The sequence below is a fragment of the Rhinolophus hipposideros genome (genome assembly GCF_964194185.1).
Source record: "Rhinolophus hipposideros genome assembly, chromosome: 23".
Taxonomy (NCBI): domain Eukaryota; kingdom Metazoa; phylum Chordata; class Mammalia; order Chiroptera; family Rhinolophidae; genus Rhinolophus; species Rhinolophus hipposideros.
Window position 1 is genome coordinate 15,890,447 of NC_138069.1, and position 14,437 is coordinate 15,904,883.

Here is a 14,437-nt window from a genome sequence, read left to right on the forward strand (position 1 = left end):
CTTTATAGCTGAGTAATACTCCATTATATAAATGTACCACGGTTTCTTACTCCAATTGTCTATCAATGGGCATTTCAGTTGTTTCCAAGTTTTGTCTGTTGTAAATAGTGCTGCAATAAGCATAGGGGTGCATATATTTTTTTGAATTAGTGTTTTGGATTCTCTGGATAGATACCTAAGAGTGGAATTGCTGGGTCATAAGATAGTTCCATTTCCAGTTTTATGAGATACCTCCACACTGATTTCCATAGTAGTTGCACCAATCTGCAATCCCACCAACACTGCATCAGGGTTCCCTTTTCTCCACACCCTTGCCAGCACTTGTTGTTTGTTGATTTAATGGTGATAGCCATTCTGACCAGAGTGAGGTGTTATCTCATTGTAGTTTTTATTTGCATTTCTCTAATGATTAGTGAGGTTGAGCATTTTTTTCATATGACTGTTGGCCATCTGTATGTCCTCTTTAGAGAAACGTTTCGTCATGTCCTCTGCCCATTTTTTAATTGGGTTGCTTGCTTTTTTGGTGTTGAGCTGAATGAGTGTTTTATAAATTTTGGATATTAACCCCTTATCAGATATATTACTGACAAATACCTTCTCCCATTCAATAGACTGCCTTTTTGTTTTATTGATGGTTTCCTTTGCTGTGAAAGAAGTTTTAAGTTTGATGTAATCCCATGTTTTTTGTTTTGTTTTTACTTCCCTTGCCCGAAGGGATATATCAATAAAAATATTACTCAGGGTAATGTCTGCAAATTTACCTCCTATATTTTCTTCTAGGAGTTTTATGGTTTCGGTCTTAGATGTAGAGTCTTGATTGAATTCAGGTAGGGAGAGAGAGAGAGAGAGAGAGAGAGAGAGAGAGAGAGAGAGAGAGAGAGAGAGAGAGAGACTCTACTAGACTACTTCATAGGTAGTATTTCTGTACTGTCTTCAGGAGACAGTAAATATCTGATTGTCTCTTTTTTTTGTAATATTATTAGCCATTGATGACTGTTGCTTAGATCCATTAATTCATTAAGTGTTGCAAAGTGGTTATATTCTATTATTGCTTGCTTGTTTATTAGCTGAAATAGGTCTATAAAGAGAAATTTTGACAACCAGCCTTTTCAGGTTCAAAAGAGAGAGAGCCAGGGCCGGCCCGGTGGCTCAGGCGGTTGGAGCTCCCATGCTCTTAACTCCGAAGGCTGCTGGTTCGATTCCCACATGGGCCAGTGGGCTCTAAACAACAACAACAACAACAAACAAACCAAAAAAAAAAAAAGTCAAAAAAAAAAAAAAGAGAGAGAGAGACAGAGATAGAGAGAGAAACTTCCCCTCATGAACTATTTGGTTACTCTTAAGGTATAAATCACCTTTTATTAAACAGTTTTCAAAATAATGAGCCGGTCCCCTAAGCATCCGTCAGTGGTGACCAATGAAGTGGGTTTTTTGTTGTTTTTCATTTGAACCTTAATTTGAACTTTTGGATTTAAACATATGTATAACATATATGATAGCTTTTACTCCATCTTTTTTTTTTTTTTTTTAATGCAAAACTTGTCGAAAGATGGGGCAGTTTGACTATCTGTGGTCAATAAGGTTAGCTCCTAAATCCTTTTGATGTGATCTTATTATAGTCTTTGATGGTTTCCTTGCTTTATGATATGGCTCATCTTATGCAGATTCTGCCCTAATCTTGGAACCAATCATTTTTCTAAGAAACCCTCATTCCATTTAGTGGGAAATGGTACTTAGAGACCACAATCTAAGCTGGAGATGCTGTTTAGGCTTGATCTATCATTGTCTCTAGGCCTTTTTAATTGGTCAGAGTATTTGTTTTTCTTATAGATAAATATATATCATTAATTTATGTCTATAGCTCCATTCCAGAACCATAGGGTTTTTACTTAAACAATCTCATCTGTGTTTCTCTCAACCATGCCAGAAATTCCACTTCTCACCAAAGGAGTACTCGTTTGATTTTTACCAAAACATTCATAGAACTGTCTCAGAAATAAAGTCCCACACTACCACCAATATGATTTCTGAAAACTGTTTGATATTTTTTGTTTTTCCAGCTCTTTATTTCTTCGAGTATATCTTACTGGGGATATGTAGGCAAATTTTACTGTTTTAAAATCATTTAGTATAGTTCATTTCCGTGTGGCTAGAAGCATTTTTAACAAAGCATATTTAAAGGGAAATTAGGATATTTAAAATACACAATGGTATTTTCATACTTTGGGTATACAGTTTCACCAAATTGCAAAATGGAAAATAATCTAATTTAAAATTCACAAATAAATGTATAATTTTTTTGTTTGCTAGGTGCTAATGTTCATGCTACAACAGCACAGGAGACACAGCCTTAACCTATGCTTGTGAAAATGGACATACTGACGTTGCAGATGTTTTACTTCAAGCAGGGGCCGATTTAGTAAGATATTTTTAATTTCAAAATATTTTTGTGTTGACACTCATTCATTTATTTTTAACACTTAGAAAACACAGTAAAGATTTATGTTTGCATGCTTTGTACAAAATAACTTTTTTTAAGTTTGGCTGTTTGTTCTAGTTTTGTTGCATTTATTAAATGTATTTAAAAATACTTTGTTTTTAATAGGGCATACTATTTCATTTCCTAGGTAAAACTGTTTCTTCCTCTCGCCCCAATCCCATTTAGCATTCCTGAACTTTTTAACTGCCCTTTATTAGACATATCATAAATTCAAAGCTATGTTTACAGATTAGAATAACCTATCAAATCACTTCTTGCGATTTCTTTTGTTTCTCTAATTAGACATTTAAAAACAAAGCTACTACCATCTTCCTAACAACATTATTAAATCATTCTATTACTTTTCTCTTCTTTTAGTATTTTCTACTCTGGCTTTTCAAAATGTCCCATTAGGTGGCAGGTTCATATATGTAATATTCCTTTACAACTATGGTAATTGTAAATCATATGCCACTTAAACATTCATGCTTCTTAATGAAATGTGTGCTTTAACTCATTTTTATTTTGTGAGGGTACTTTAAACTGCTTTCTAGACTTAGTACCAGAATTCCTTTATATATTTCATAAACATTTATGAGATGTGTTTTAATGAGTCAACTTTATTAGTTTCAGGTATTTGGCGGGGAAATGTTCAAATATTGACTTTTAAAGCATTTCCAATAACAGACATTCCCAAATAGATAGATACCTGAGAACATTGTTCGAAAATAATTATTGACTAAAGTAAATGTATAGTATATGCCATTTATTATCATTTCATTATAATTTCTACAAATACTAAATATTATAACGGTAACACTAGCATTCATTCTCATTAATTAGGATCTTCCCCATCAGTTAGAATTTCTGAGGTGTACTTTTTTATTTGAGAATTATGACAGAGAGATATGTTAAGTAGATCTCAATCTTCTACCTTCTTTCTATATCTTTTTCCTTTTTTAGAGTTGCTTTGAGTCATCTATAAAAATTAAGAATTGACGTATTTCATCACTTGAAATAAATAGGGACGAGCATAAAAGATTAAACAAAGTTCAATACTCTTATCCTCTGAATCCTTACCTGAATTCTTTCTTCCTTCTCCCATTTTTTTATGGCAAAGTCCTTTATTACCCTGTTTTGAGTTCTTCTGAAAATATTAAATATGAAAAAGAGGAACTATCTGTTAAATGCATTCTAATCAACAAAACTTTACTGATTTTGACCAAGTTAGAAATCTGATCTATTATGAAATATTTTCAAATGTTTTATTTTTATAGTCTTCTGGAATTAGGTGTGGTGTTTGTGATTAGAATTCCTTAGAAGAATTGCATTAACTGAACAGATAGAAAGATTTGAATTTATCAGAATATTTTACATTTAAAATGTAAAATTTTAAAAATGGCCCAGATGAATATATATCTTAATTAAATACCAAGGTAATACTGTTATTTTTACATAATTGTTTATTTTTCTATTTTGCATTCTATGCATTCATATTTACATGTAATTACATAGTATAATACAGTTATTTTCTATTTTTCCACTGTTTTTCATAATTTTTTCCATAATGTTACAGTTTCTACATTTACAACTCTTGCATAGTATTCCATCAAGTTGATGAACCGTAATCATTCACTTATTATTGAACTTTTTACCTACTTTTCAGTTTTCATTTATAAACACTGTTAGATTTAATAACTTCATGTGCGTAACTTTTATTTTCTCCTTTTGAATTATTTTATATGTTGATTTTAACTTTTAAAAATATATTGCCTATTTCATGCTTTTGCACTCTGGAGAGATATTTCAATTTTAATACTAGTTCTTTTCCTAATTATATATTCTTTATAGAAGATATGGAAAGTATGGGAAAGTATAGAAAGTTTGATTTTTAAAACCTGTAAATAAACCTTTGTAATTTCAGGCTTTGTTATAAGCCAGAGGGAGTTTGAAAAAAGACCTAGTCAAACACCAGAAGTGAGTAAAACAGGCATATTAGTCTCTGAGTCCTGAGAAAAAGTGACCCATAATTCTTACTAGCTGAACCTAACAAGGCAGTAGCATCTATCTTGTCCTCCATTGCAAGGAGTGGAGAGATGTTCCATTTCTGGCATCCCTGAGTTGTGTTTTTGATATCTAGGTTTGCTAGTTCTTTAAGTTAAACAGGTGTTTTTGTAGGTTGGCAAAGAACCTTCCTTTTTTGGGGAACTATTTTTACCCTCAGTTTTAAATAAGGATGTGCAAGTAAGCCTTTGGAACAGAGTCTGGACCAACCCCTATGCTTTGTTAGATTTTAGAGCTTAACGTTTGCTGTAATTCAAGATTTGGTACTATATTTTTAAAACGGATCTTAAAAACTGTTGTTTCCATTTTTCGAATTATTCTGCACCAGAATCAGTTAATATATTAATTATGGTTTTAAATAAATTTAATGCAACACTTTAGTTTTCTTGTATTGTTTTCTGAGGTGAAACTGAGAAGTTTTAGGACTTTTCATCTAAATGTATAGTAGGTATAATGGAGAACTTAGTTTTAAAGAAAATCTAGAAATTTTCTTATTTATTGCTTTTAAAAAATTCATAGCCAGAACTGATAGCATACTAGAGCATTTTCAGGTAGATCCTCATAATATGTGTCTTCTAATTTGAAGCTTAGTTATTTGAAACTTCATTTTTTTCTAGTTTTGAAATATTTTAAATTAAAAATATTTAGATACTTCCAGTTAAAAGCACACTGAATATCCATTGTATTTGAGATTAAGGATTATATAGTTTACCTAACTTTTTAATTGCAGAAATTTGAATAATCCATTATTTAAAATCTTTGGACTAGTTTAATATTCTTAAATAGGTCACTTAAAATTTTTTTTTTGAAAAATCAATAATTAAATTAAAAATTGACCATTGATTCCAGAGTTTTTTGTAAATTCTCCGTTTAACATTAAGAATCATTTTAACTACTCGATAAGCACTGAGCTTATTCTATAATATCAGCAGAGAGCCCTGAGCCAATGACCTAATTCATATCATCCTGTTATTTACATCTCTTGTTACCACTATAATGACAATCATTATATTTTGAAATAAATATTATTTCTTCATGTGTTTTTTTCCTCTGCATAGTATCTTTGTTTATTGGCCCAGGTTTTTTTTTTTGTATCTGGTGTGATTACAGGTACAAAATGATGTAAACCCATTGTAAGAAAGTTTGTATTAAAACCCATTAGCATTCTGTAGTGCTTAAACTCTAAAAGAAATATTTAGGAAAAAACAGACAGTCTTTGGAAACTACTTAATCTTATTTCTCTGAGAAGGAGTTTTCATATTAGCAGTCTCCTTACAAATTTGTTACTGAACTGCTTTACCAGAAACAACCAATAAATACCATTTGAAAACTGAAGTTGATAGACTCCCATGGTCCGTCAGCCAATGCTGTAGTGTCCTGTGTTACTCTAGGCCATTCTCCCCAATTACTAGTCTTTAGACCAGAAGGCAGACTTCTAATATTTCATACTTATTCTCATCTCTATTGCTTACTTCAGCTCAAGCTCTTATGACTTGATTTCTCTTACCACAGTCTTCTAGCCAACATTCACTTATACTTCTCAAGTTGAAGGTGGAGAATTTTATATAGTTAACTATTCAACAGTATAATTTGGATTATAAAATACTACTCTACAGTTTTTTCCTCTTGCTTGCTTTTAATTTCGACCAACTTTGTTGTCTTTATTTTCCTGGTTTCCATCCCCGTGTTACACACGCGATCCTTGTGTATGGAAGATGACTACTATATCAGTTCAGAATTTCCAAAGGCCCTGATGAGGGGTATGGATAGTATGTTTAGATGGCACTATTGAGTGGGCTGGCATGTCAAAGGTGTTTGTGTTTCTCAAACCATTTGTGGACATGGTAGAATCTTTCTCTTTTTATCATGGCATATTAATTTCAGCATGAAATCATTGATACATTTGTTAAGACAGAAGAAATATTTGTCATCTGTGGCATTTTCTTCATATGTATTTGCCAACAAAGCTAAAATTGGAATGGGAGGTAGAGTGGTATGTAAATCAGTTAAAAAGTATTTCTTCCTTGTCTCTAGCTCCTTTGGTTTTTTTATTTCTAGAAGAGATTATAACTGACCAGTAGGTTCTGAACTCAAGGAGAATTTCCCATAATGAACAACTAACAGATATTAGAGAAGGTAAATACATTCTAGTTATGTTATCAAGAGATTTTGTGACCCAATTTATCATTATATAGGCCTGCATTGCTATTCAAAAGAAGACTGACTTAAAGGAAGAAGTGCCTATGAAAGGCATCCTACAATTCTAGATCTGAGTGGAGGTCTAATGAGTGACAAAAGCTGTGCTAAGTTGCTTAGAAAGAACTGATTAGACAAGGCACCTAAATTTTCATCATAGCCATCGAATCACTGATCTGTAAGCAAACATTTACCTCAATTTTTTCATCTATAAAATGGAATTTGATAACATTTTCTGGAATATTTTACCAAGGTCATGTAAATATTTTTTGGCTCTGCTGGGTGTCCTTGGGCAAATCACTTAAATTTTCATAAGCTTCCTTTTTTTCTTCCCCTCTCCCCCCCTCTTCATTTTCTTCCTTTTTTTATGAAGGGTTTGGACCAGATGATCTTTAATGACCTAGCTTAAGAAATCTAATTTTATGATTTTTAAAGAACAACTTGACCAAGTACCTGTTGGATGTATTAAATGGACTAGATGATCTTTGGAATTATTCAACTATAAATTTATTCTCCTTTTCCCGCAGTTAAAGTTTATTTCAAATAGCAAATAAACTTGAGTTACATCATCTCATCTTTTAAATGTTCAAACTTTTCAAAATTTCCTCTGATTAGGATTGTTTTCTCAGCTTTGGCTTTCAAGTATACATAAGAAATGTTCAATGTAAAACAAGGAATTTAGAATACCATTTTACTTTACGTTTGTCACCTTAAAGATAGGGGTGGAAGAGGGAGAGGGTACCCAAAGACATGAGATAGAACATGGTTTATTTCTTTATGCTCATAATAAATCTGCTTTTGATGAAATGGATCAGAGAAAATAAATAGAACCCATTTAAAGAAGTATGGTAGGCATAGTGTTGCTAATTATGGGGTCTTTGCCATATTGAATAATAGTTGGTCCTATGTCAATTAGTTATTTTCCTCATTGTGGCTAAATTTATGTTTAACAAAATTCTTAAAATTACTTGAAAAATATTGTTTTCTTATTTTTAAGTATGTAATAACGTTTACATGGTTCAAAATTTACAAAGTATAAAAAGATCCCATGGGTACCCGGTTTTTCTCTCCATTGGCAATTAATGTTGTTAATTTCTTCTATCCTTCTAGAGTTAGTTTATGTATATATGATGAAAAATCACATACATCGAAAGAAACATTCTTATCAATGTTTAATTCTTCATATAATTCCTTATTGAAAGAGACTTTTGGTTTTCATTATACTGATTTTCTCTGTAGTGTTGACCATAGCTTGTAAGTATTTATTATTTTTAATGTTTTAATAAAAATTGAAGCACTTTTACACTGATAAGGAAATAGAGCCCTTTGAAGATGTCACAGTGGACTATCACTGATTTTCATCCCTAGCCATAAAATAAGTTCTCTGACTTGTTGTTTTCCTTGGATTGTATTCTACCAACCAAATGAACTTTTGAGGGGCATTTTCCTAGAATAGTTGAGCTAATGGAAACATTAGCACCCTTTTGTTCTTATTCCTGGAAATTGTTTCCTTAAAATGGGATTTAATATGGACTTCCCCTAAAATAAAATAAAAAATTTGAAGGATCAGTTTGTTATCTATATTAAATCTTATAAAATAGAAATGTGGTCCAGGTCCTCTTTTGAAAGTATTTTTTGTTTGTTTTAATTTAAGCAATATGTTGTGTGTCCTTCTAGACATTTCTATACACCCAAGTGTGTATATATATATATATGTATATATATATATATATACATATATATATTCTATGTATATGGGCTATACATCTTTTTTATACAAAAGGACTTGTTACCATATATGAGTATACTCTTCTGCAACTTTTTTTTTATTAATATTTTTCTATGTCAGTTCCTATAGATTTCTCATTTCCTTTCACAGATACCCAGTGTTCTATCTGATTTATTAACCAGTTATTCATAAACATCTGGGTTATTACAATTTTAAATATTACAAATGTGACTGTGCTAAATATTGTTAAGCATATTTACATATTTTTGCTACTTTTATAAATATATCTATAGGGATAAATTCCTGCAAGTGAAATTGTTGGAATATTAAAGAGTCCACATCTAAATTTTTGTTAGTTGCTGCCAAATTGGTTAAAAATTCTGAACTAGTCTATACTTCTATTAATGACTGAAACCTCCTTATTTCCCACATTCCTCAGTAACATGAGTTAAATCCTTCCCTCCCTCCCTCCCTCCCTCCCACCCTCTTTCCCTCCATCCCTTCCTTCCTTCCTTTTTTCCTTCCTTCCTTCCATCCATTCTTCATGTTTTAACATTCTAATCTTTGATCATAGTCCCCATGTTTGTTTTATCTAAAAAATCTCCCTGTGTTCCAAGTAGCCCTATGAGCTGCTCATTAATTGCTCCCTCGGCTCTATAAAGCACAGGCATAAAGTTACTTTCAGGAAGAATATTCAGACATCATTTACAAATGCAAATTTTGAAATTTTTTGTTCATTTCTTTAAATAATAAATTTATTTTTTGAAAATCAAATATTCAGGCAGTATCTATGGATTTCATTCTGAGAGAGGAGATTAATGTATCTTCCACCATAGGAGTTTCAGGAGTTATTTTTTACGTTACCATGATTTTATAGTATTTGCATTCTGTTTTATGACCCTATTTCTCACAGTTATTTAACTTTAACTGTATATTTAAGTGGATTCAGTGTTTACTTTACTAGTCTTTCATATTACGTAGCCTCTTAATTCCTAAGTTCCTAAACTTGCCTCACTTTTTGGCTGGCTGATATTGGTATATTGACTTGAATTTACTCCTCTCCCCTGAAAAAAAGCTCACAGGGCTTGCATTTTTGAGACTACTGTATGTTGTATTCATAAACAAATATGTCCATATATAAAATTAATGAATCACTTGCTTTTCCCTCAAAATTCTAAGCAAGCCCTCTCTCTATTCGACTGTTTTGTGGTACTGAATATTGCCAAAGCCTGCTAGAATATTCCCTGTTATATGTAAGTAACTTCCTATTTATGCCCAGGATGTGTCTTGGTGTTTATTAGTCTATATTAGTTTTTCCTGGAAAACAGGGAGTGCTTTTTAAATGAAGATTTTTGCTGCTTCTCCGCCTCCTCCTGCTTCTAATGTGGTTTTGATGGTTTCTTTATTACTTAGTTTCTTCTGCTCTTCCAACTCACTTTTAAATCTCCTCTTGCTATTATATCTCTTTGTCCACCTGTGAGTTCATGTTCTCTTTAATTTGTTTAAAAATATAGGGGAATATTGACTAAAATTTTATTGTTTCCATGTTTGTAGGAACTTCTTAATAGGTTCTATATTGGATACTTTGTGCTTATTATTCATATTCGAATGGGGCTTGCTATTTGTTGAAAATCTTACAGGGGTGGGGCAGGGAGAGGAAGTGAGCTTTAACAATCAGCCTCTCAAATCATATAGTTGTCTCAGAATACTTTCTCACCAAACCTCTACCATAGGAGCATGCATCCTCTTAGAGTAAAGAAGCACATCACCCAGGTAGAAGGGAGGAGTGACTTAGAGTGAAGCCCTCTCTAGGCTGCATTTCTTTTATTTGGAGACTTAGTTGACTCTGTTCACTGACTGCAAAGGTTATTACTGTTTCCTCAACCATATTTATCCCTGTCTCATCTCTCTCGCTGTCAGGAGTCTAGGTCTAGAGAAAATACAGATATTCCATCTCTCAAGTTCTTTGAAGTTTCCTATTTTAGTTGAAAAGTGTAAGCACTGAGTGTATTTATAATGGGGGAGGGGAACTACATAACTATTTAATCATCTTATAGTATTTTCCTTATGCTTTTCCCAATTTGTGATATTCCCAAATCTTTTGATTTAATTATTTTCTTTCGTTAGATGTTAAAAGATACTGCCCTTGATTTTGTGGCTTTAGTTGTGTTTGGAGACAGACATGAATTTAAATAGTTCAGAAGAATTGTGTCTGCATATGTTAAGCTTTATATTGAAGTTATATTGATAGAGAACCACATCATATCCTTAAAAAAAATCATAACTCTGCTCCTGAGATTATGGTCTCTACAAATGAGAATCTTTTTAGTTGAAGATCCCGAGTTAATGAAGCCCAGCAGCTGAAGTACCAGTCACACGGTCTTCATGGCCAATTGTGATTTTTATTTTTGGAATCAGATCCGTGAGTTGTTCTTTTTCCTTTCACAGGACAAGCAGGAGGACATGAAGACTATTTTGGAGGGCATAGATCCGGCCAAGCATCAGGTGAGGGTGGCCTTTGATGCTTGTAAGCTACTACATAAAGAATAGATGTTGTAGGTAACCAGAACTCTGGATATCTGAATTCCAGCCAAGAAGTTCCAGAACCCTGGTGGGTGACAAAGGAAATCTTCTTCAATTGGAAAATATTATGAAGTTCCAATAAAAAGAGATTTACATTACTAGTAATTTGCTTCCTTAGTATTCTTTTTATGTGGTATTCCTTAAAAAAAAAAAATCTCTTAGGTGAAAATAGATTTTCTTATTCACATAGTTCTTTTGTATTCTCCCTTGTTGGGAGAGTTAAGATACCCCAGAGAGACTGTCTCAATTATAAAGTCCTTTGTATTCAACGTGTTCATTAAAAGAATCTGAAATTTAGGTATAGGGTAATATGTTGGATTGTTTAATAAAATCCTCAGGTAAATGAAAACATTAGTTATATTATTTACTATGTTATTCATGCCCTAATTTATATAAAGTGAAAATTTTCTCCTTAAAATTGTCTCCTGTTACCTCCTTTTGAAATTGGTTTTTAAGAAGGTGAATACTTGTTTGTAGGCAAACATTTCTTTTGAAAAAGTGTGTGGAATTTGTGCCTGATGGTCTTAAAAGTCAAGCAAAGTTAATATCCATTATAATCAGAGATATTTGTTTAAAATCAGGAGCAGTGCTTAATTATGAGTTAGGAATACATTGTGATTAGATCACAATTAATTTAGGCCATCTAAAATGAATTTTTCAGTATCAAGCCACTCTTAATTATAATGCTTAAGTATCTTTATTATTGGCTTGTTGAATAAGTTGTTATAACATTCTAATTTGAACAAAGTAAATTTATTTCACAAAATATGCGAAAATGTGAACTTTTACTCAATTTGTGTAATATCTCAGGCTCTTATCAAGAAAGTAAAGCTGAGTTTATTTCAGGTAAAATATTTCTCCCAGGGCTTGTTAAAGGAAATGTGATTATAAATCTCTCTCTAGCTGTAAGTCTCAAAACTTGGGATACCTTTTAAAATGAGGTTTGTGGTCCCACTTTTAGAGGTTTCAATTCAGCAGATTTGAAATGGGAGTCTGCATTTTTACTGCTATCCCAGGGATTTCTGATGACAAGACCTCCATATTCCACACTTTGAGACATTGCCAGAGTACTGTACAGATTATTCTGCATCATTATTGAGTTTTTTTCTTTTTCCATCTTTGCTTTATAGTCAATCATTCTTTGTTCATCCAAACTGAATAAGCTTGGTTTTTCTTTGTTACTTGTAAATTTTAGAAACTGAGCGAAACACAAGCCCTAGAACAGTGCCTCTTAATCTTTTTTCCATCTCCGTTCTCCTGAGGGATATAAATCTCATCAGTAGGTAATGACTAATTACCTAGTGATAACTAGATCACTCAAGTAATGACTAGATCACTAAGGTAATGACTAACATACAGTGGTAGGTTGGAAGAACATACCCTGAAGGGGGAGTATCAGAGTCCTCTAGTACATATGTAGTATAAAACAGTCTCCCTTCCTTCTCCTGTGATTCTGGACCTTTCCCCATAGACAGAGTTCTCCTTCCACGCCCAAAAAACACTGTTCCATAGTTAAAGTCTATATAGAAATGCATGCCTTGGGTTGGGTGCCCATGACTATGATTTTAAAGGAAATCAATTTATTATAAAGAAAAACTTAATTTAAATTGAATTTTGTAATCTAAAACCAGATAGAAAAAACTGCACCATTTTTCTCATAGTGCTTACTCATCAGAACTAGAACTTTACAGTGCATTTTACATGGATGATAAGCTCTTAGGGGGTTATGAGCGCTAATTATCCACTTATTAATATATTTCAATCATTAGTGATTAACTTACCTTAATAAACTTTTTAAACATGAACTTTTTATTAAGGAATAACATAGACACATGTTGTTTAATTTTACTACTCAAAATTGGAAAACTTACCAGTTTTTTCTTGATCTATCTAAAACTATCTGAAATACACAAAATTCCTAATGCATTTTTTATTTTTTAAAAAAAAGGCTAAGTTCTCTTTTTCTGGGTTATTATATACTGAATGAGTCCTTTTCAGCTATCTTAAGGTTGTTTAAATGTAAGTACAAATGACTTCCAGTCAAGAAGGTAAAGTCAGTGTTAGTATATTTTGAAACCTGTCTGCTGTCTATCATTTCAAGTACATAAACATAATAAATAAAATATGGGAGAAAAACAAACTAAACTGAAAAATAATGTAGCTATGCCCAGAAACAAGATTAAAGAACTCTGGGGACTAGAAATGGAGAGGGATCCACAGCTGAAGCTATAGGCCTAAGAAGAATTTAGGCTAAAACAATAAATGGGCAGTGGGGACTGGGATTTCAACATGTGTGGGGGAATAGGGACTGAGTGCATCTCACATGAACAGGCCAATGGATCTAGTGTACTTGAATGAAGCAAGGAGCTGGGACCTTATTGCCCTACCTGTGAAATAAGATGGGGAAAAAACCTCCATGCAACTTCCCACAGTTGCAGTTAGAAATTAGCTTAATTGTTCTTGGTAGAGGGAAGAAGCAAAGACAAGAGTGTAACTAAAACTTAGAGAACACCATTCTTTGATTTTGTGAGTAGAACTGAAATAATCCCATGGGACCAGAAGCTACATTACCAATGAAAGATCTACTTAGTAAATGGACTTTAAGGGCCCGACTTAGGCAACTGTCAAACCATCTGATGAAAATGGATAAATTTGTGGATGGAAATAAAAGAAAAAAACAACTCTGATGCAAAATGAGTCTTTTCAATTAAAAAAGATTATAAAGCCCAAGTCAAATCTATGTCAAGAGAGGTAGTTAAAATGTAAGCAAACAAATGAAAAGCAAAACAGAGACTACATCCCTAAGGAAATTGAATAAAGAGACTTCAATCTTTAAAATTTTAAACATGTTTATTTTAAATTATAACCAATAGCTATAAAACAATGTGAGACATTAAAACAAAAGCTGATAATTATGAATTAAGAACAGGTGAATATGAAGTAAAGCAAATTTAAACTTTGGGATTGTGGAAATAAAAAATCAATATATAGGATAAATAGTGTATTGAACATAGTCGAATAAGAATTAGTGAATCAGATGATAAAACAAGAAATAATATAGCACAAATATGAAGAGAAATTGAGAGAAAGTCTAGATTGAGAAGCTCTACCATGCATCTCTTTGAAGTTCCTGAGAGGTTAGAAATGGAAAGCAGAGACAATGTTTGAAGATATAATGATGTAGAATTTTCTAGAATTGAAGCCAGACATGAATCCTTGATTGAAAAATTAATCACTGAGCAAAACAAATAAAACTAGAATTTTAGAAATATAGAAAAATATCGTAAATGCTACTGGAGGGAAAAATGTATTACTTACAAAGCAACAACACATTTTTGACAGCAGGTTCTCATCAACAATAATCACACCCATCACCACCACCACCA

At 32.3% G+C, this 14,437-nt stretch overlaps 1 protein-coding gene across 1 annotated transcript in view; it reads left to right on the top strand.

Annotated features, from left to right (window-relative positions):
* Positions 1-14,437, top strand: part of LOC308491688 (ankyrin repeat and KH domain-containing protein 1-like) — a 101,216-nt gene that overhangs the window by 43,931 nt on the left and 42,848 nt on the right. Inside the window, 3 exon segments of the mRNA XM_081035642.1 lie at positions 2,311-2,331; positions 2,334-2,419; positions 10,917-10,973. Coding sequence (XP_080891768.1) covers positions 2,311-2,331; positions 2,334-2,419; positions 10,917-10,973 — 164 coding nt within the window.